Source organism: Sander vitreus, chromosome 9, assembly GCF_031162955.1.
Source record: "Sander vitreus isolate 19-12246 chromosome 9, sanVit1, whole genome shotgun sequence".
NCBI classification, from domain to species: Eukaryota; Metazoa; Chordata; class Actinopteri; order Perciformes; family Percidae; genus Sander; species Sander vitreus.
Window position 1 is genome coordinate 3,559,507 of NC_135863.1, and position 23,121 is coordinate 3,582,627.

The 23,121-nt window shown below is 39.7% G+C and overlaps 1 protein-coding gene across 1 annotated transcript; it reads left to right on the forward strand.

Annotated features, from left to right (window-relative positions):
• Positions 1-416: 416 nt before the first annotated feature.
• LOC144523073 (regulator of G-protein signaling 4-like) lies at positions 417-8,042 on the forward strand. Its single transcript, XM_078258374.1, has 5 exons — positions 417-585; positions 914-1,015; positions 2,799-2,863; positions 5,201-5,364; positions 6,070-8,042. Exons 1-5 carry the CDS (start codon positions 542-544, stop codon positions 6,313-6,315), a joined length of 621 nt encoding a protein of 206 aa, XP_078114500.1. The 5' UTR covers positions 417-541; the 3' UTR covers positions 6,316-8,042.
• The last annotated feature ends 15,079 nt before the right edge of the window (positions 8,043-23,121 follow it).

Here is a 23,121-nt window from a genome sequence, read left to right on the forward strand (position 1 = left end):
GAATGCCATGACACATATAGTATATGAATTAGTATGACACTGGGACAAAGAGGGTGTTATTCAGGGGTACAATTTATATGTGCTGGACTGTAAACTCTCACTGCTGGATGTTGAGCAAAAGTGGGTCCACCAATAAAATTCCAACACTTTCCCACAAATACCTCCTTGAATGCATTGGCAGTCACAGACCAGAGCTCTCTGTGTCTTTCCACAGAGGGATGACTTCAGTAAACCTTAGTGGAAAACACCTTTTGTGGTGGTTACTTACGATCCCATCTGCTGTAAACTTCCCCCAAATCCTCTCCCTCTCTCCCTGTTCTTTCTCTCTCTCTCTCTGTCTCTCTCTCTTTGTCTGATGTGATTGGTCAGTTTTGTGTCAGTGTGCACTATGTGGAGGTATAAAACAACTACTGGGGGTGGAGACATGCGTATCCTGCTGTCTATCACTGAATGCTCTGCACCCAATCACACTGTTGCCTCCCTGGCGGTGCTGTTATCATTTACAACAACATCTCTGACTTTGGATCCGTGACATTCCACCATGTGTAAAGGACTTGCAACTCTTCCTGCGACATGCTTGAAAAGGTAAGACCAATTTAGTTTTAGGTGGAAAGAAGTGTTTATTATATTCCTGCTAAAATAAAATAAAATGTAGCTTTTTTTTAAATATCTGAAACTGTGTAGATGCTGACTTTTAGGAGCGTTATCGTTTTGAAGTTTTGAAGTGAAACACTTATTTGAAACCAGTAAATGCTGTAAAAACAACAGTTCAATGTAGAAGAAGAGGAACCAGTTGCTTACCACTTGTTTACATGACTCAGAACGTCATACAAGCAGGTCTTTGTGCAGATGTTATTAATAAAAACATAAGGGACATCTTCTGAAATGCATTTCACTTGCTGTCTCTCCACAGTGCCAAAGTCATCAAGCATAAAATAAGCTTCTTACTCCAGAAGCCTGAACCCCAAGCAACTGATCAGAAGCAAACAAACGAGGAGTGTGCTGCTGCTGAGAGGTCTGAGTAACTTATCTTTTAGTTCAATTTATGGATGTTTTAAAGTGTGTGTATTTGTATTCTTCAGATGTCACAATTGAGCTGCTCCTCCAGGGGCTCAAAGATAGATTTTAACCACAGTCACAAGGATTGAATGATTAAGGCAGCAAATCCTCCATTCATGTATATGGAAAGAAGTATTCTATATGTTCCAGGAATCCACGCATTGCATTACCACCTGGAAGCACTACACAGGGAAAAAATATGAAAGTGATTGTGTTTGCAACCACTAGGAGGATACATTCCAGCCATGCCAGTTATTAAAATGATCAAACGTGCTTTATGATGAATGTGTTTCATTCATTCAATAGTTATCTTAAATCACCGTGGGAGGGGACTTTAATATTTTGAGTTTGAGGAGCAATTATCAACGACTTAACTGCTTTTCTTTTCACCTTGTTCGGCAAATTAATAAATATATGAATGGGTTTTTAATTGGAGGTTTGGACACGTAACGTTATCAGTAATCACTAATGAAATGGCTTTAAAAAAAAAAAAAAAAATCTAAAATGACTTGCAACAGGGCTTAGACTTTAACCCTGGTGACTTGGGGTTTTAATCTTAAGACACGTCGTAGTGCCAGTGTTCAAGCTGTAGACCTTCAATAGTGCTTTGTTGTTGTTGCGTAAGGGTTGTTTGGCGAGAGACGGAGGAGTGAGGAGAAAAATGATGAATGTGTTGTTGTGGAAAGAGAGCTTGCAATGACGCACTGAGTTGAAAAAGGAAATGGATAATTTTCTGCTTGATTTTGGAATTTCTTGGTTCAGTGGCACTTGCTTGGTTTTGTTTTAAACCCCGCCTTTATACCTTTCATGTGTGTAATTTCCATTGCAGCAAGGTGCCATGGAGACAATTTATAAAGCCTTCACTTCCTTTATATACCTTTGACATGTTTACTTTTCTGTTGCATTTTGAAATTTAACCACATTTGCTTAAGAATACGTAATGCCTTTTTTTTTCGGGCTCATTCTACCCTCAGCCTGTTCTTTATGAGCATGACATTAACAGTTATCTTTCCTTTTCAGTAACACGTAACCCATTTAGAGACGCTGATAGATAATCAATATTCAGTTTAATTGTTCAGCAGCAGACAGTAACTTGCCTTCCATTCACAACACAAATACATGCTGTACAGACTCTGTGACAATCATTTTGCAAGTGATGTATATGAATATAGATAACTCGTTCCTAGCTGTCAATAATTTACACTATTGTTTGAGGGGGTGAAATCTTTAAGAGGGTATTATTGTGTATGTATAAATGTCAGATAACGCATGCTGGTGTGATTGGATTTGCTCTCGTTATTGATCAGTTAATTGGTGCAGTGGTAATGGAATTGGATGAGGAAAAGGAAAACCTCCCTACAAAGCTGTCTTAGTGCAAAGTATTATTGATGCAGTTTATTTTGTGTTTGGTTGGGTGGAGTGACAGGAAGCCAGCATGGTGGTAGGGAGGAAGTAAATCTACAACAATAACCTTTGTAATCCTATTTATATAAACAATATACAGTAAATGCTTTCTTAGAACATTCCCTGTGAGAATACATGGTGCTCGTGATAAAAAAATATGAAATCCTGACTGAAACCAGATCAGACCCATCTTGAACACATGTACCTGTAAAGTGTAATTTACTGTATAGTTTCCAATTGAACTAGTTGCATGAATATCATAGCTTTTCTATGAAACTTCCCACTCAGAAGCTCCTTGCAACCTTTATTAAAATCCTCTCTTATCTGTGTTTTAGCATACCTACTGCGTCTGAGGTGAAGAAATGGGAGGAGTCTTTCAGCCACTTGATGAACAGTCAAAGTGAGTATTATATTATTGTTTTCACACCTTTTCAACCTGTATACTGAAACAATCACTACTGAGGTTGTGTTCAAATCCAAAGAATCTGATACTAATATTACTGACAGGTAATAGCTGTCGGGTGGATGCTTGACTCATTAGCTTTCCAGCAGAATCTCTCTCAGGGTTGCCTAAAAAAAAAAATAAAATAAAAAAAGCTCAAATCTAAACATGATAATTCTCCTGTGACATGATTGTGTGCTGTAATCATGGGAATTTAATCAGACAAGGCCCTGACCTTCACATTCCTCGCCAATGGTTGCCAGTATGGTTTTGGCAATCTCAAAAGTGATGCAAAGTGATACAAATCTCTAGGTATGGCCCAAAATATGAAGGAAATTCACTGTAAAGAAGATGTGTTGCAAATATATATATATATATATATATATATATATATATATATATATATATATATATATATATATATATATATATATATATATACTGAGTTATTACATTTATGTATAAATAATAATACATCTTTGCAGCAATAATTGCATACTGTCTATTTAGGTACACAATACAAGTGCTTTTCAACCATCAAACCAGTTAATGGAAAAGCACAGTAGGCTTCACAGATTTAAGCCTTAGAAGTCATATGGTGTGTATATATATTTGGCTGTTTAGTCTTTATTCACACACACACACACACACACACACACACACACACACACACACACACACACACACACACACACACACACACACACTCTCTCTCTCTCTCTCTCTCAGACACATTCTCATGCTCTGGATTTCTGCTACGTGTCTCAAGGCACTACTCAATGGCCCCTTAGGGCGTGCTGACCAACGCAGAGTGTGTGTGTGTGTGTGTGTGTGTGTGTGTGTGTGTGTGTGTGTGTGTGTGCATAAGCCCTCTGAGAATTACACTGTGTGTGTACATGGACACAAAAGGGGATCAATGGCCTTTCGGAGAGCCAACTGAGTTCTGACCTGCTCTGTTCCATGATCTCATCCACTGACCTCCAACAACGTCACGTTCTCCTTCTGCTGTCCCGGCGTCGTCTGTCAGCTCTCATTGGAGCCTCAAGGGGTCTCCTCCGTCTGATCTGTCCACTTAGCCATGTAGGATGTTTGAAGCAGTAGTGCTGCAGAAGTTAAACAATACGACTTCTTCTGTACAGAGGCTTGAATCTGTTTGTATTCTACTGTGCTTTTCCATTAACTGGTTTGATAGTTGGAAAGCACTAGTCTTGTGTATCTGTAATAGACAGTGTGCAATTATTGCTGCAAGGATTTATTTATATATTTTCTTGGTAAAATGTAATAACTCAGTATAATTACGGTGCTTTCATGCTTCCTCGCTTTGCTCGCTGAGCGCTTATTTTCTCTTAGGATGATAAGCAACATCGAAGTGACTTTTTCTTATTGCTCACTCCTAAAAATGTTCCATTGCCAAAAGAGTTAGCTCCATTAGGAAAGGGAAGAAAAGCTACCTCCCTATTGGTTTTGTGCTGTAAAGCAATCAAAAGGATGTCCTGTAAAAGCTGGTCCAAGAACAAACAGCCTAAAATGCAGCCTGATGAACCTTTTTCTCTATGTTTTATTTATTGATATACTACTTTTGCAATTGGGAGATGATTCAAACTAATACAGTATATGGCTTTCAGATTGGGCCAGTGGAGATAGCACCATTTTGGCTAGCTTTTGGCAAATTGGACTGGTGCAACTTATTTTGATTACCTGGGACATAAAAGGATATATTTTCTTATTACAATAGTATATTACAACATTTGTTACCCTTGGTTAATAATACTTTGTTACAGCATGAATAAGCCTTTGCCTAGTCTCGCATTGCCAGACCTTCCTCCACAGCGCTGCGGAGGAAGGTCTGGCTAGTCCACACAGCATTCCAGGATGAGAGAAAAACGTGCTCTGGTTTATTGGCATTTCTTTGAACCAATCACAATCGTCTTGGGTGGCGCTAAGCGCCGTACGGAGCAACGGTGCCACTGCAAAACAGCCTCGGGAGGGAACTTGTTTTGGTGGAACATGTGTACGTTCAAAGGTTGTTTTAGTCGTGCAACAGAAAACTCAGATTCAACAGTCTAGCTAGCTGTCTGGATTTACCCTCCAGAGAGCTGAGGAGCAGTTAACCACAGTCCTCATAAAATCAACCGGACTTTAAAATGCCAACACAAAGAAAGCGGAACACTCTGCTGAAATGAGTGACATCCGGCGACAATTGGAAATTAAACGCCTTTGCCCAACGTGTACACATATGGTTCTTGTAAGGTGCATTGGATATGAAAAAAATATCTCTTTTTCTGTCTGTGTTAGAGGGTCGTACGGTCTTCGGCATCTTCCTGAGGTCAGAGTTCAGTGAGGAGAACATGGACTTTTGGGTCGCCTGCGAAGACTACAAGAGGTGTTCACCTTCTGAGCTGGCGACCAGAGCCAAACAGCTCTACCAGCAACATGTTGAGGCAGATGCTCCTAATGAGGTAAGGACTTTTATCTGAAACATATGGTAACAACGATACAAAATGTCAGTGAGCCTGGTCACCAATGTAAGAGGAACATATAGCCATAAAAGTGCAACAGTAATCCTATTGAGCCAGAAAGGATTCTAGATAAAAAGAAGAAAATGTGAAAAAAGTGAAAGAAAATTGAGAAAATGTTGACATATACACTTTGAAGGCTTACTCTAAATCATATTAATGCAACTGCATAATCTCCTTTAATGAAATGAATACTTGAAGCCAATTGTGCCTGCAAAGTTATGAATATGCTCACTCACGACACCACGCCACTCAGGCAATTGGCATGGATGAATTAGATTTGGCACACTCAGTTCAGTCCTTTGGGTTTACTCTTAATGAAAATGAAAATAAACAGATTTAAAAAGGTATTTAGTTCCAGTTGTTCACCCAAGTTTGTCCTTTGCCATATAACAATGACTTTTCATATTTTTACCCTATTTGTTTACTTTTATTATCTTTTCTATCAAGACCGTATTACTTTTAAAACATACATACAGCTCCAAAAATTTAGTTGTTTTTTTTTAGATCTTGGAGGAGCAATAAAAGTTAATATTCTGTTTTCCGGAGTAACAACCCCGTCTTTTTTTCATATATGTCAAATTACAAGTACCTGCTCTTAAAATGCAAATAGATTATGATCCGTCTCTTTCCTCTCATTCATTGAAGGTAAACATAGACGCAGCGACCAGAGAAGAAACGAGACAGAATGTGGAGAAGGCCTGCCTGTCTTCTTTCAACAAGGCTCAGCAGATGATCTACAACTTGATGGAGAGAGACTCCTACAGGCGCTTCATCAACTCACAACTGATCCAGGATCTGGGACAGACGCAGACCACCGCTGCTCAGGAGAAGAAGAACAAGAAAAACTGGGACTGTGCTAAGAACAGGCAGGTGTTAACTGGTGGAACCTAAACAGCAAGCACACATGAAGAAGGTGCCAAAGGCCCCAAAAAAACGAATGCGGAGGTAAACACTGGTAGATATCGGTTTGTTTTTGTGTTTATAGAATAGAAAAACCAGTTTGATCTAAAGGTTAATGTGACTTTTTTTAAACTTGCTGTTAATTCCTGGACATCTTTTGGTGATTTTGTTTGAAGTTGCTGCTGTATATGTCCACTTGTGCCTGATTTGAATATTTTGTCATTTTTCATGTATTTTTCCAAATCACAAAGCTTGATAGTGACTGATTCAATATTTTCCATTTTCAACGAACAATATATATACTAATGAGAATGTTTAAATGTTTGCTGCCGGTTTCACTGCAAAATACAACCTGCTCTTCAAGTCATGGCTAGGTTTTTATTGATAGTCACAACAGAAAATAATCAAAAGCTACCTCCATCCAACAGACACACCTTCAAACAACCCTACTGCCCGTGGAGCTAGCTGTCACTAGTCTCGCTTTGCCAGACCAACACGCTGCGGCGAGGAGGAGGGTCTGGTTAGTCCACATAGCATTCCGGGATGGAAGAAAAAAACGTGCTCTGGTTTATTGGCATTTTTTTAAAACCAATCACAATCGTCACGAGTGGCGCTAAGCTCCGCACGGAGCCGCTGTAAAATAGTTGTGCGAGAGAAAACTCAGATTGGATAGTCTAGCTAGCTGCATAGATCTGAGGGGCAGTTAACCATTAGGAGTTTAAAATTACAACACAAAGAAAGCGGAAGGAAACTTCCTGTGACACTGAAGTGGAACATCAAGGATATGGACTATTTGAGTAGTAACAATGTAAACTCTTTATGTTTAAAGTAATATATCCAGTAAAAACATTGCAAACAAGAGTAATTGATGAGAACACAGGCACCATTTTCATACACTAGGTGATATTCAGTGATAAGCGTTATAAAAGTAAAGATGACTTACACAAGGGTTTAATCATGATGGTGATCGGGCATGTTTATGTTCTGTAACTACATTAAATGAACCATGCCGTGAGGTTTGGCTGTCTTAAAGCTTTAGTGCGTAACTTTTTGAAATTAATGAACGTCCCTTACATTCAAGCCATTGCCAAATGAGTTGCTACAAAGCTGATTAAGACTATCAGCTCCACGCAACTCTCTCTGTATTTCTCAGTATGGCTATGTTCAAAAGATTGTGGCGTCCGGTGACTTTCCCGCGCAGAAACTCAAGTTCTTCTTAATTTCCCACTTATTACTTCACATCACATGTTTATACAACAGCAGATGGATATTCAAGTGTATGTTCTTATCGCCTTAAGTAAGTATGCCATTATCTAAAACCTGCTGTATGTCTCAAAGCGCAACCATAGTAACAACTGACTGTGCAGTACAAAATGTTGGCTTTGCCTACTTCTAGTGGGAATTTTAAGCACGCTTTTATATCTGTATTTTTCTGTGGCATGTGTCAATTGATTTGTAAGTATGTATTTTTCTGCTGCAAGTCAACTGTTTTGTTCAAATGTGTATTACTGTAATTTTTTATGCGGGGTACTTAATGGAGTGTTAACTTTAATTGAATACTGTATATTTTGGCGGCCTTGCGTACTAAGATGTTTGATAAAAACGTATACAGTAATGTAATGTGGAAACTACATACGGTATGTAGATATTTATTAAATGATGTCACCCTATTTAAATCATTTCTGTGACTGTTTATATAAAATTATATGTTGGATAAACTGTGTTTGGAAAGTCTTGTTTTTAGTTTGATTCAAGTTTCAAGTCCTTTAATGTCATGTGCAGACAAGCAGCCATTGGCAAAGAAAATCTAGTCCCTTTAACAATGCTCATCAAATATGTATCAAAGAAAATCATGCAAGAAAAACGTAACAAAATGAGAATCTAAGACATAAAATAGTGCAGAAGTTAAATATATAACATATATACAATATAAAATAATATCAAATGTGTACAAATGTGTGAATGATTGTAAATGAATGAACTGAACAGGAATGTAGTAATGCATATGTACAATGAGAAGTAATACATAAATATTTATATATAAGGGAATCGGTGATATAACCCAAACCACAAACTTTTTTTTCTAATCTTAACTAGTTATTTTGGTGCCTATTAACTTAACTGTATATGTATATCATAAGATATCATACAGATTGTTGTGTGTAGGTTTTCTTACAATACCGTACAAACCCTTTCATGAGAATGCTTTGACCTTTTTTAGCCATGTCCCCAGCATGGCTAGTATGTGTTCTTCATTAGCTGATTGTGATTACGGGCGCTTTCACACCAATAGTTCAGTGGAATCGATGCGATTTGGGGGTGAAGTTGCAACCTTGTTGCATTTTTCATTTGGTTCGGTTCGCTTTCACACTGCCCTTTGTCAAGCACACCAAACACTGTAAACACTAGGGTTGGGCATCGTTTGGATATTAACTATTCCGATTCTTCCTTTCGATTCTTTGAGTGGTAGAGTTGAAACGGGTCACATGCTTATTTCACAAATAAGAGGAACGTTTTATTTTGATTCAATGGTGGTTTGCAGTTTTACCAATCTTTTTCAATGTAAAATAAAGCCACACTAGAGCGCCGCTTACTGTGCTCCACGGCTGCAACACAACAAGCGCCTGGCCGCTACGGAAACCAAAACTTGCGCATGTTAAATTTGGAACCCATGATCAGATTTGAAACCAAATCCTCCAAACGATTCCAAACAATTCCAATAAAGAAACGATATCCTGATGGAATCGTAATTTTTGAAACGATTCCAAGTAGGAATCGGTTCTCGATGCCCAACCCTAGTAAACACACGATCAAAGTGGTTGCTTGTTTACTGGACAGAATGTCCGAAACTCTTCGACACTTGTCTTATCTTTTTCCAACAGCTTACGTATCTCAAAGTTATCAACCCTTAAATCGTATATACCTGTAAATTGTGTGCAATATTGAAATTGCAAACTAGTAAATGCACTGTTTTTGATCCACTTCCTGTATTTGGGTCGGATCGAAAGTGGACCAAACTCTAGTTCTAGTTCTTGCAAGCGAACAGAGACCCCGTTTTCAAGCAGACCAGCATTTGTTTGTTTGATACGCACCACATTTCGGATGAGCTTTCACACCAGCCCCAAATGAACCGGACTACCTGACCAAACGCTCCAGGGTTCGTTTTAAATGGACCAAACGAGGTAGGTGTGAAAGTTTCCTCAATTAAATAAATCCATCAGCAGGTTCGTACAAATCATCAGGGAAAGTCATTGTTCACTGGGAGGTGTTTGAAGTGAACTAGCAATTTATGTTGATCAAAAGTAATTTCAGGCTTTTCATGTGACTTCTGATTGTTCTGATTCGTGAGCTGGAGGGTCATACTCTTGAACAGATAAGAAGTTGTCTTCATTCGCCAAAAATAAATCTTTGACTTCAAGATTTACTTCTCGTGATTACAAGATGAGTTTGTTTTCTTTCAGAGATGAGTAGCAACATCTTTTTCATGATCTTGACGTGACTGTCCCTTCATAATCACACAGTAATCATTTATAATCAGCAGACATGAGGCGGCCTCTGCAATCTCCGGGAGCGATGCAGTGTGTAATTTCTGCAGATTATAAATGATTACCGCAGTCAGAGTTACTAATAAATAAACACCAGAAGACATTTGGGCACAAGCGAGAAAGCTTTTCATATCAAGACAATTCAAATCCATAACTTTCTACGGTACCTATTTATTTGTTAGCGGGTTCCAGTGGTGGAATGTAACTAAGTACATTTACTCAAGTTTTGTATGTAAAGCTTTAGTGCTTTATTTTTTGATATTAATAAACGTCTATTACATTCAAGCCATTGCCAACTAGCTAATCAAGACTATCAGCACCACACAACTCTCTCTGTATTTCTCAGTATGACTATGTTCAGAAGATTGTGTCGTCCGGTGACTTTCCCACGCAGAAACTCAAGTGAAGATAATTACCGCTTCTGAAGAGTCCATCATGTTTTTTTAATCCTTTGTGTCCTCTTTGGCTACTAGCAACTGCATGGAGGAGGGGTGGGCGCATGCACAGTCACGGAAGGCTTGTATAATGTGGACGCGCTGACAGTTTTGTTGTCATTACTTTGAATTCCTCATGGGGGAGACAGAAACTACGCACTATATTTTCAAGTATAAATTTGAGGTACTTGTACTTTACTTGAGTCTTTTCTTTTCACGTCACTTTCTACTTCTACTCGACTACATTTCAGAGAGAAATATTGTACTTTTTACTCCACTACATTAATCTGACAGCTTTAGTTACCAGTTACTTTACAAATTAAGATTTCTGCACACAAAACACATGTAGTTTATGTTTTATTATAAAATTAAACAACCCAACAATATACAGGCCTACATACAGCTGAAATGATTAGCCGATTAAACATTAACATTGACAGACCTGTTTTGAAAGTTTCCAATTTTTACGTTTGTATGTTTCTGCATTGAGTGCTTTTACTTTTAAAACCTTAAGTACATTGTCTTGATGATACTTTTATATAGTTACCTAAGTAACATTTTCAATGCAGGACTTTTACTAGTTTTTTACAGTGTGATATTAGTACTTCTACTTAGGTAAAGGATCTGAATAATTCTTCCAGCACTGGTTAGTTCCCACTCAGAGTGGTTTGCAGTGTTTTGAGTATCTTTTCACAAATCAGTGCCATACATTCCAGCATGCAAAGCTGAAAGGCAAGATATGAATCTAGTCTAGATGTGTTAAAATCCTGGGAATTCAATGTTTTTAACGTTGAGTGCACAATATTTACAACCATAGACATAATTTACAGGGGGGATAATCAAAACTGGCCGCGGATCCACCCCCAGTGTTGAACCCAAAGTTACGCCCTTGCTTACAACAGATATTTAAACCTTAGTATTAAACTTTCCTAAGGTATTTAAAAAAAATAAACAACTGTTTATTTTCAGGACTTAACCTCCAATCTCATTTAAAGCCTAATTGAATTTTTTTTGTATCAATATTTATTATGATTTGTCCTCATAGTTTGGGGCTCCTGTGTGTCTAAGACTGGTTCACTCCGAGTGTGAATTTTTTTTGATTTACCGCCACTGTTTACTGCAACTGTATTCACACTCACAGCCTAACTCAATGCCTATTTAAGGCAAACACATTTGGGACCATGACGCACTATACAGTAAATAACATTGCTTACATCTAATCTTCTGCAAATCTAACTTTAAGAGACAGGGAGAGGGCAAACATGCGTAAATATTTACCGTTGATTAATCCCATCTGCCTGCTTTGCTGCTTAGTAAAAGGCACAAAAATAGAAAAAAAATGACTGGATGCTTATTTGGTGGCGAAGTTTGTGAAAGTGCTTGGATTAATAATTCACCAACTCTCTTATACAGGCACTTCAAGTGGATTAGTACACCAGGGGTTTTTCCATGGAGGCCTGAAAATGGCTTAGTTTGAAAACATCCTGAGTTTACTGATGAATTTATCCCTTGTGAAGAAGATTGCAGTGACAGTATTTGACATTTTTAGCAAAACTCTGATGAAGAGTCACACACACATAAAAAAGGCATGAATACAGTAAATACATGCTCATGTCTTCACAGGCACACGTTCTCATTTCAGTCTGGAATACGGCTGTATATCAGCCTCAGCGTGCTTGGATTCAGTAGCTAAAACATAGGAGTATATAAGAAAGTGATGAATTCACTGGGCCCGGGGTGGTTGTGTGAATTCTTATCTGTCATCTAAAATGAATTGCCAGTGTAGGAGTAGTAAGGAGGACGGTGTGAGGGGGCCAGCAGCTAGAATTTGTACAAAAACATTCACACTTTGGACTGAGCTACAAATGGAGCAACCTTTAAGTCCAATATTCACTCCCTTTTAGCTATGTTTTGCACTCCCAGCAACACAATAGGGGAAATATCTGTCTCTTTAATAGCAAAATAAAATGCTCCGCTTTCTTCAACTAGTTTCTAGCTTTGCCAGCTGTAGGCCAGGTAGCATACAGTTTTTTTTCTGAAAACAGCAGCCTGCTGGTTGATAAGATGACTGAACTGTGACTGAACCAAAACAGCACCGATGCAATCTGTAAAACCAAAACAAAGAGCTTAAAGATGCTAAAATGAGGGGAACTCCAGAGTTGGGTGATCATTCCTGTAGCTACGAATGACTCCACTCACATTACGTGTAGTCATTTGATCAATTGTTGACATAAAAAAAATATATTAGTGCAGTTTTAAAGGTGTAGTAGGTAAGACTTATAAAACTAACTTTCTGTCATACAGTCAGGTCCATAAATATTGGGACATCGACACAATTCTAATCTTTTTGGCTCTATACACCACCACAATGGAGTTGAAATGAAACGAACAAGATGTGCTTTAACTGCAGACTTTCAGCTTTAATTTGAGGGTATTTACATCCAAATCAGGTGAACGGTGTAGGAATTACAACAGTTTGTATATGTGCCTCCCACTTTTTAAGGGACCAAAAGTAATGGGACAATTGGCTGCTCAGCTGTTCCATGGCCAGGTGTGTGTGTTATTCCCTCATTATCCCATTTACAAGGAGCAGATAAAGGTCCAGAGTTCATTTCAAGTGTGCTATTTGCATTTGGAATCTGTTGCTGTCAACTCTCAATATGAGATCCAAAGAGCTGTCACTATCAGTGAAGCAAGCCATCATTAGGCTGAAAAATCTAAACAAACCCATCAGAGAGATAGCAAAAACATTAGGTGTGGCCAAATCAACTGTTTGGAACATTCTTAAAAAGAAAGAACGCACCGGTGAGCTCAGCAACACCAAAAAGACCTGGAAGACCATGGAAAACAACTGTGGTGGATGACCGAAGAATACTTTCCCTCGTGAAGAAAACACCCTTCACAACAGTTGGCCAGATCAAGAACACTCTCCAGGAGGTAGGTGTATGTGTGTCAAAGTCAACAATCAAGAGAAGACTTCACCAGAGTGAATACAGAGGGTTCACTACAAGATGTAAACCATTGGTGAGCCTCAAAAACAGGAAGGCCAGATTAGAGTTTGCCAAACAACATCTAAAAAAGCCTTCACATTTCTGGAACAACATCCTATGGACAGATGAGACAAAGATCAACTTGTACCAGAGTGATGGGAAGAGAAGAGTATGGAGAAGGAAAGGAACTGCTCATGATCCAAAGCATACCACCTCATCAGTGAAGTATGGTGGTGGTAGTGTCATGGCGTGGGCATGTATGGCTGCCAATGGAACTGGTTCTCTTGTATTTATTGATGATGTGACTGCTGACAAAAGCAGCAGGATGAATTCTGAAGTGTTTAGGCAATATTATCTGCTCATATTCAGCCAAATGCTTCAGAACTCATTGGATGGCGCATCACAGTGCAGATGGACAATGACCCGAAGCATACTGCGAAAGCAACCAAAGAGTCTTTTAAGGGAAAGAAGTGGAATGTTATGCAATGGCCAAGTCAATCACCTGACCTGAATCCGATTGAGCATGCATTTCACTTGCTGAAGACAAAACTGAAGGGAAAATGCCCCAAGAACAAGCAGGAACTGAAGACAGTTGCAGTAGAGGCCTGGCAGAGCATCACCAGGGATGAAACCCAGCGTCTGGTGATGTCTATGCCTTCCAGACTTCAGGCTGGAATTGAATGCAAAGGATTTGCAACCAAGTATTAAAAAGTGAAAGTTTGATTTATGATTGTTAATCTGTCCCATTACTTTTGGTCCCTTAAAAAGTGGGAGGCACATATACAAACTGTTGTAATTCCTACACCGTTCACCTGATTTGGATGTAAATACCCTCAAATTAAAGCTGAAAGTCTGCAGTTAAAGCACATCTTGTTCGTTTCATTTCAACTCCATTGTGGTGGTGTATAGAGCCAAAAAGATTAGAATTGTGTCGATGTCCCAATATTTATGGACCTGACTGTATTTGCTGAAACTGACCCTATGTTCCAGTAGAACTACATGAAGCAGGTCATTTAAAAAGAAATGCGGCTCCTGTGGCACCACCTACAGCCTGTAGTGCGATTTGCAAAAATCCACAGCTCCCTGTTCAGATGCACCAATAACAGCCAGGGGGGGGTGTCTAACTGCGTGTCAATCACTGCTCATGCACACGTATTCATTCTCCTTTGTGTGGGGGGAGGGGCTCAGGAGACCGTGTGGGCTTTAGCGGAAAGGGGAGAGGGACTGAGAGGTTGTTGATGTTCAACTTTTTTGGCTAAGTCCTGGATCTTCACAATCATACCTACAGCACCTTTAATGTGAAGAAAAAGATGATCTTCATAAAAAACAAACCAAGGTATAGACTGCATGTTGATTAGAGCCAGGACATGAAAACGAGTCTTTACTGTTGAAATCAGATGCTCCGTGCACCCAACCAGGTTGAAACATGTTACAGTACTTCCTGTTTTGAACTGAATGTATAATGCCATCGTATTTCTACAAAATTCTTTCTACAAAATTCTTCTTAAATGTAAGTTTAAAGTGACAAGAACAGGACACAAATCCCGGTCTCCTGGGTGAAAGTCCTGTGTTGTTTGACCCATCCACCATCCAAACAACCTCTTTATGCTGATTTTCGATCTTTCATACTACTTGCTACCGTTATCGCTCTTAATACTACGTCATCTTACAGTGCCGCCGTTGAGCTGTTGCTATGCCCGGTGCGTCCCATACAGACGCTAAAGGGAAATTTTTGCGTCAGTGTCCGACGCTGAGAGCAACCGGCCAAGCGTCAGTATTTTACCAGTTGGGAGTGAGAACGGGTTGAGAGGACATCTCATTGTTGGGAAGAGGTTTGTTCGGGTATGTAAACATAAGGTGTTTTCCATTTAAGTATTTTGAACAAAAGACTGTTAGGACCCTTTCCTGGTTTTGGACAGACTTGCACTATAAGGACACACTAATGTAACTTTCAACAGGTTCTCACTCCCATCTCGTAAAATACGGACGCTTGGTCAGGTGCCTGTGTCATTGTTATTGATGCTAAAAGTCTCCTCTAGCGTCATATAACGCGCTTTATCTAAACACGCTTGGTCGGGACTATTGGCGTCCCTTTTGACGCAGTTATGTTAAGGAAAAGGTGGCGGGTGGGCTTATGTTTCCGTGACACACGGGAAGAACGGGACGGTTGGGTTTAGGAAAGGAAGAACGGACGGTTGAGTTTAGGAAAACAATAACGGGACGGTTGGGTTTAGGAAAACAAAAAAGAAAATGGTTGGGTTTAGGAAACGTGACACATGGGACACGAACCCTGGTCTCCTGGGTGAAAGTCCTGTGTTGTTTGACTCATCCACCACCCTAACCAACCTCCCTGCATGGAATTTCGGCCTTTCATACTACTCGCTACCGTAGTCGCTCTTAGTGTTATGTCATCTTCAAACCCTGTGTAGATGCTCCTCTCCCCGATACGTTCTGTAAACATGCTGAAGGGCGCTTTTTTCGTTGCTTCAGATGCTGACAACCACTGCCCAAATGTCCGTATTTTACGAGTTCGGAGTGGGAACGGGTTGTAACTTCTATGGAATTTGCACCTCTAAAGTGGAACCATAGCTGATGCATAGCTCTAACTTTGAGTTACTAAAGAATGTTGCAGTCAGTGCAGCAATGGACAACTTTTTAGAGGAAAGTTGTGACTCTCAGTGACAACAGAGAATGTTTAAATGTTCTTTCTGTATAACTGCCCTCCTTTTCTTGAGTTAAATAACTTCTGTGCGAAGTGAAGCTTGTCTGCTTCTCATGCATTCAGACAGCACGCACAGTTTGCAGCCTGTCATTTCCCTGTACATAAACAGAATGATCATCAAACCTATTGTTTCTGCCAGCAGGGTGCCAAAACTGTGCTTCAGAGGTGGAGTCAACATGTTTTGAAACTAAACTCCACTGTAGTTGAATGACAATGAAGTGATCACATTTTTTTGGGCTTTTTCCATCTTTAATCTTGACAGGACAGCTAGGTGAGAAAGGGGAAAGAGAGAGGGAAGACATGCAGGAAATTGTCACAGTTCAGATTCGAACCCTTGACCTCTGCGTCAAGGCACAAACCTCTCAGTATATGTGCGCCTGCTCTACCAACTGAGCCTACCCGACCACAATGATTTTATTTTTAGCCAATGTGTGATCAGACACAGATCGTGGAAAAGGGCTCACAGGCTCTTTATTTAGAATGAAATTGCTTGGTGAATCATTAAATTATTTCTATTTTATACTTCACTGTTATTGACAACATAACTTGTACATCATATACTTTGACTACAACTTTATATTGAGAGACTAGGCCCCATGCTCATAATTACTTTTTCCCCAACAGCTTTTATTGCAGATATAAAAAGGGGCTTTTCAACACAACATGTGAGCCCACCAAGGCCCATTCCATCTGTGTCTGAATTAAACATCCACCCCACACGTCTGTCAAACAAATGCACACTGACAAACTTTATGTGTGAACTTTTTGGTTGAAGTTTAAATTAATCTAAATGAGCAAGGGACGTACAGTTGAATCTGTATTTAAGTAAGCCAAAGTTGAAAGAAAAACATTGTCTCAAATCAAAATTTTACTTAAAAAGTGACAGATGTTAGGACACATACAGTATATTGAAGCTATGACTTCATACGTGACACCAAACTACTTTACAGACGGTTTGCAGTTGGTGCTAAAATCAGACCTTCAAGATCAGAGTTTGTGAAAGAGGAAGTCGTCAAAAACACAGGAAATACATTCCTGCAAGGAAGTAATTATATAGTTTATCAACAAATCCGGCGCAAAATGAACCTAAGGGTTAATAACACATGAGTACCGAGTCGAAGATAGTTTAGAAAGACGGTACCGTTCAGATATACAGGCGGGCGCCATCTTGGGTCATGACCAGTCATGACCCAATCTTCTCAATGCTTCTGTTTACATGTAGGGACCCTCATTATGTTACAGTGGAAGTGTGATGCTATTTTGAGCCTTGTTAGTGGTATAGAAATATTGATTTCTTTTTACTTTTGCGTGCCCCAACGACTAGCGTTATAAGCTAATTAGCGGTTTGCGCTAAAACTGGTCACATTTAATTAGCATGAAAACATATCCCAGAGAACGGTCGACTTGGTACACGTTATTAACCCCTAGGTTCATTTTGCGCCGGATTTCTCCTTTAAGTTTCAATTCACCAGCTTCTGTATGAACAGAGCGATTGACCACGCAGGAAATTACATTTCACATCTGAAAAGGGAAACACAACTGCAGCATTCCATGTAGGGTTTATATTATTAAAGATTAGCGTTTGTGTGTTTTTCTTCGCCTGCAGCTGTAGTCTGTGCAGGCTCAGGCTCTCAGGCCTGATCGCCGCATCATTCAGCGCTAACCTGCTTATCGCTGGATGTTCTCTCCTGCCTTCCTAACGCCGAGCAGCTGTGAGGCCAGCTAATTAAAACCTGACAGCAGGATCTGGTGCTCTAATGTGATCATGCATGCATGGGAGCACGTATACACTGACACATGCACACACAAAGCCACTCTCTCTACCACTCGACTGTACACTCAGTACATGAGTGAGTACATCCCTGGGGCTGCATGTCTAGATCTCTGGTTTATTGTCTCGAGAAGTTTTGACAATAAACACTGCAGGGCTAAATTGATTTGTCTCATTGTGGTGTCTGTTTTCTTATTGTATTTGTGTGTGTGCTGGTGCAAACATGTGTTCCGAGGCTTAAATAGCAGGTTTGTGACATTTGTTCATGTTCACTTGATTGTCTGCGGTGATCATATTTACAAGAAGCATTTAGCAACAGGTGTGGTTGTAGTTTGTTATCAATCCTGATCTATTTCAGGTGATTAGGTTCTTTGGTACCTAATCAGCTGAAATTAATTAAACTCAGTTGGCACTGAGTATGTTTACATGCACACCAATATTCCACTATTATTCCAAATATGACAATATTCCGAATTTGATTTATGGTTGGATATTCCGGATAAGGCCTTTCCCGAATATAGCATTTTCTGAAAAAGACGTGGGATATTCCAGTATTATTTGGATTTAGAGGCATTCTTCATACATGTATACAGTGGATTCAGAATATGCGTCTCAATCAGGGTTTTTACCGCAGTTCACGGCCAGTTCACGGACTCTTGCCTGTTTACGGATTATGGTCAGCTCTGTGCGTTGCTATAGTTGCTGTACACAAAGCAACCAGCCAACAGTTCGCAAGGCTGCAGACCCGATAAGAAGGAGACACACAGCTACTGAACAGGTTTTTGGATATGCGCAAACATCGCTACGCCGACCTTTTCAAAAAGCTGGTTGAAGGAATGAAAAAGGGACGCTGTTTACAAGGTCCAACAAGCCCGCCGCCGCTGGAAAACTTTAAAAAAAAATCTTATTTTGCACGGCTACATGTAAATATTAATATATATATATTTATATTAGTGGAATATTTACTTTCATTAGCCATGTAAACAGCTTAGTAGGAATAGCGTCTTTTTCAAGAGAAGGGCAATAACTGGAATATTATGTGCATGTAAACGTAGTCAATGATGATGTTGCAGATATTTCTCAGTTTGTAAGCATTTCAATTTGGTGATTTTTTAAAAAAAATGTATTAACACTTATTTAGGCAAAGTTCACTGAGAGGCAACCTCTCTTTTGCAGGAACGCCCTGATCACATTCACAGTTACACATTCATGTGCTGCCCGGTACAACCACAGTCTGACCTGCTGGCCACTGAGCAGCTCTACTGGTTAAGGGCCTTGCTCAAGGGTACCTCAGTGGTGGTAATGAGGGAGGGGCAAGCTCTGCTCTTTCACTTTTCCCCACCCCATAACCACTTATGAAAAAAAAAATCATTTGGCACCTATATCATTAAATCCTTAAACATTAAAAAAATACATGACAAGCTGGCAAAAGTAACAACTCAATTAGAAGATCGCAATGAAAATGTAAAATTAAGTTTAACACTAATATAATTAGATAATAATCTAATAATAATCTGTGTTATGTTTCATACAATGCAGGCATCTTTCACTGAGCTGCTTCAACTGATCTCTTCCTAACTTCTTTCTTCTTACAAGGTAATTTCATTGGCAAAAACATGAAAAATATTTAAGTGCATAGAACTTTATTATTATAATGTACACATTTTCATTGCAAGATATAGCTTAGCTTTTCAACCTTATACAACTTGCCACATTACTTCAAATCATCCAGCCTGTTGAATAGTGAGGAACATAAAGCGCAGTCTTGTCAATTATTTCTGTTTGTCCTCCATTTATCTCAAATAAAGGGAGGACAAACAGAATCAAAAAATATATGCCAAAAAAACATAAACCCTCACTTTGACTAATGACAATTTTACCTTTCCCTCCAATAATTTGTAATGTTACCACATTCTCATTGGGTCTACTCCTCTGTCTTCAATGAATTTGCTGGTTTAGTCATCTGCATATTGTGTTAACGCTTTGTTAATTACGGCAAAGAGCAAGGGAGGGGTGTTATCTTTACAAGTGCTTTTTGTTCAAATGTTGACCTGCACTTTCTCCAAAAACAGAAAAACTACAAACACTGTACACCCCATTTTCAGGGGGCAAGCACTGTAGCAAAACCATATCTGACATGAGTCTGCTGAGTGTTATTTATACAGGAAACTTGATTAGAAAATGAGGTGCAGCTGAAAAGGCAGGCAGCTGGTCAGCGGGATGATTAGCTGATAAGGAGCAGGTGTGAAGGCCAGAGAGGGCGGCTGGTGTGCAGGTGAAAGCAGATTGGTATCTCCCCACTAGACCCACATTAAGGGCCCTATCTTGCACCCGGCACAATGTGGCGCAAAGCCCGACGCAAAGCCCAATGCAAAGCCTGACGCAAAGCCCGACGCAAGTGTCTTTACTATTTTAAGACTGTCCAGCACCCACGTTGTTTAAATAGCAAATGCACCCGCGCCCATCTTTGTGCGCAGGTGCGCACTGCCAGACCTTCCTCCACAGCGCTGCGGAGGAGGGTCTGGCTAGTCCACACAGCATTCCAGGATGGGAGAAAAACATGCTCTAGTTTATTGTAATTTCTTTAAACCAATCACAATCGTCTTGGGCGGCTCCAAACGCTGCATGGAGACAACTGTGGCTCTGCAAAATAGCCTCGAGAAGGAACTTGTTTTGGTGGAACATTTGTACGTTCAAAGGTTGTTTTAGTCGTGCAACAGAAAACTCAGATTGGACAGATAGTCTAGCTAGCTGTCTGGATTTACCCTACAGAGATCTGAGGAGCAGTTAACCATAGTCCTCATAAATTGACCATTAAAATGCCAACACAGTGAAAGCTCAAAGCAACGGATATCCGGCCCAAATGATTGACATCCTGCAGAATTTCTGTCGGCAACGGAGAAATCCCGGAAGTGGAACACTGTGGATATAGACTACCTCACCTGCGACCTCACAGCCTGCTGACCCCACATTTGATAATGCAGCTGTGAAAACTGTCTGCTCTCAAGATTAAATGCACAGCTGTATTTGTTTTCATTACTTCAGTACTTACCAAGCTTCAACGACTGATAAAATGCTTTAAGATGCTTTGTACGTTATACATATTCGGTGCCATGCATGAGTCACTCTGAGTCCAGGGGTTACATGAATAATAAGAAATGGTCAATGCATCAATGTGTCTTGGACTGCTATTATGCTATTACAAGGGATAAAAAAAAATCTTATGTCGACACTGGCTGCTTAAGGGACCTCCTTCCCATTTGCCCTTATTTTTTCGCTTTTTCCACCCCCTACCCTCCTCGTCTTTCTGCATTGTACAGAGGTTCTCAGAGGACTCGGTGAAGCTGCAATTACGCTTACTGTACCCCAGCCCAAGCCCTACTCACTTCATGAAGTTCTGCAGGCTTTTTGGTGGTTTCAAATAATTACGCGCGCGCACACACACACACACACACACACACACACCCCATTTTTCATTTTTAAAAAGGGGGAACAAGTCAGTTGACTTTTATTGGCAGTTGCTTAGCAACAGAGTTCTCACAACTTAAACCTGGATGCCAATCATAATGTTTACTCAGGAAAGCAACATCACTTGAGGGCAGCACGATTCTGATGTGGAAAGATTTGGCAGTGATGTAACCTTCACTCTGAGGTAAACAGTTCATGCATTGTCAGTTCTGTTGACAGCTCAAACCGCTCAGACCTTGACCAACTTGGGGGCGGACTGTAGACACAAAGCCCGTGGGTGCAGCCTTGTCCCACTGCCAGACGCAGATATCACTGGGGAAATGATAGAATGTTCTTTTATTTTCTCACACATTAAAACAGATCATTCCCTTTCTCGAAAGTGTATAAAAATCCCCGAAGCCATGAGAAGTCTTTGCCACAGTGTTGTCAAGGACTTGTGGAGCGTTGCCATCTTTCATGAGGAACTGAGTGAGCAATCAGCTTGCCGTGTGCTCACCGATCCTGCTGCACCCACGCATCTGTCTGTTATTGACGCTTGAGTAAACACAAACAGCACTGTATAGTTTTATGGTCTGAATCCATCATCATAGATAATTTTAGACTCTGGGGACTACCAGTCTCTTTTCCCCAAGTGTAAATGGCAAAATGTCTAACTTTCTACATAGATGTCGCTCCCATAGGTTGAAACCGAATCCCAAAAATGCATGATCATATTAAACGTACATTCAGATATAATATGTGGTTTCTTATCTTAAAGTCTGATCATTGTGTTTGATAGAGATTTGAAAATGCCTGCAGGTTTGTTTGTGTTTAGAGGACTAATCATTACTGCTGGCAAAGCAGAAGAAATTAATCATACTATAAAAAACTTTATCACGAGAACTTTATCTCATCAGGGGGACATTGTTCTTCATCTTCTGGCACATTTGGAGGAAACTAGGTTGCGTTGAAATTGACCACAAAGGAGATTCTTAGGAAGTAGTCAGAGTCATAAACTCTAAGCAGAAGTATTTATTGGGGTTTGTATCTGCTTAAATCTCAATTTATTATTTTAGTACTTGGTTTCAAGAACACTAATATATACTTGTTAGCATAAAAACTGACTGCCTGTTTCAGAAAATATTAATAGACAAACTTTTATCTCTGGCTTGTTATGTGGCAGTGTACTATACATGTAAAAGCAATGAGATCAACAAAACTTTTGTCAGAAATGTCACTAACCTCCTTTTGGGACCAAAAGGCATCTGACCTTTTCTAACTATTTCTAGGAACTGCAGTAGTAACGGATATGTCCATGCAAGCCTCTGACAGTGTTTGTGTTGGCAGACAGTTCCTTAGCCGCATCTGTTTCCGCTCTGTTCACTCATCTCTGACATTTTTGTGGCGACCTCTTCACATACTTCTTTGATATTTAAAGCAATCTTTATTAGACTACTTTATAAATGTAAGAAAACAATTGATCAAATAATCTGTTTTCTTAAAGTTATTTTCCTTTGAGAACTTGAGGGACTTTCTCTTTTGTTTTCAGTCCCGTTTGTTTGATAGTTACAAAGATAATTCTAGAAGTACTTCAGAAGAATTCAGCTTTATTGGCCAAGTAGGTGTACATATATAAGGATTTATTATTATATTTTTGTTTCATAATATATAATATTGTGAAATGGCCCTGGCCCACCAAGTATATGAGTAGTTTCCACTGATATTATCAGTGTACATTTTTACCAGATTTGACAGATTTAGTTGTGCCTTCGAAGTTGGTGGGAAGCCAGTGTGGGATCATATCAATTGTCACTCCACTATAGCATCTCTGTTTGGGCTGCTTGTACAGGCTACAGTAGATGGGGTGATATCTTAGGGGGATAGAGTA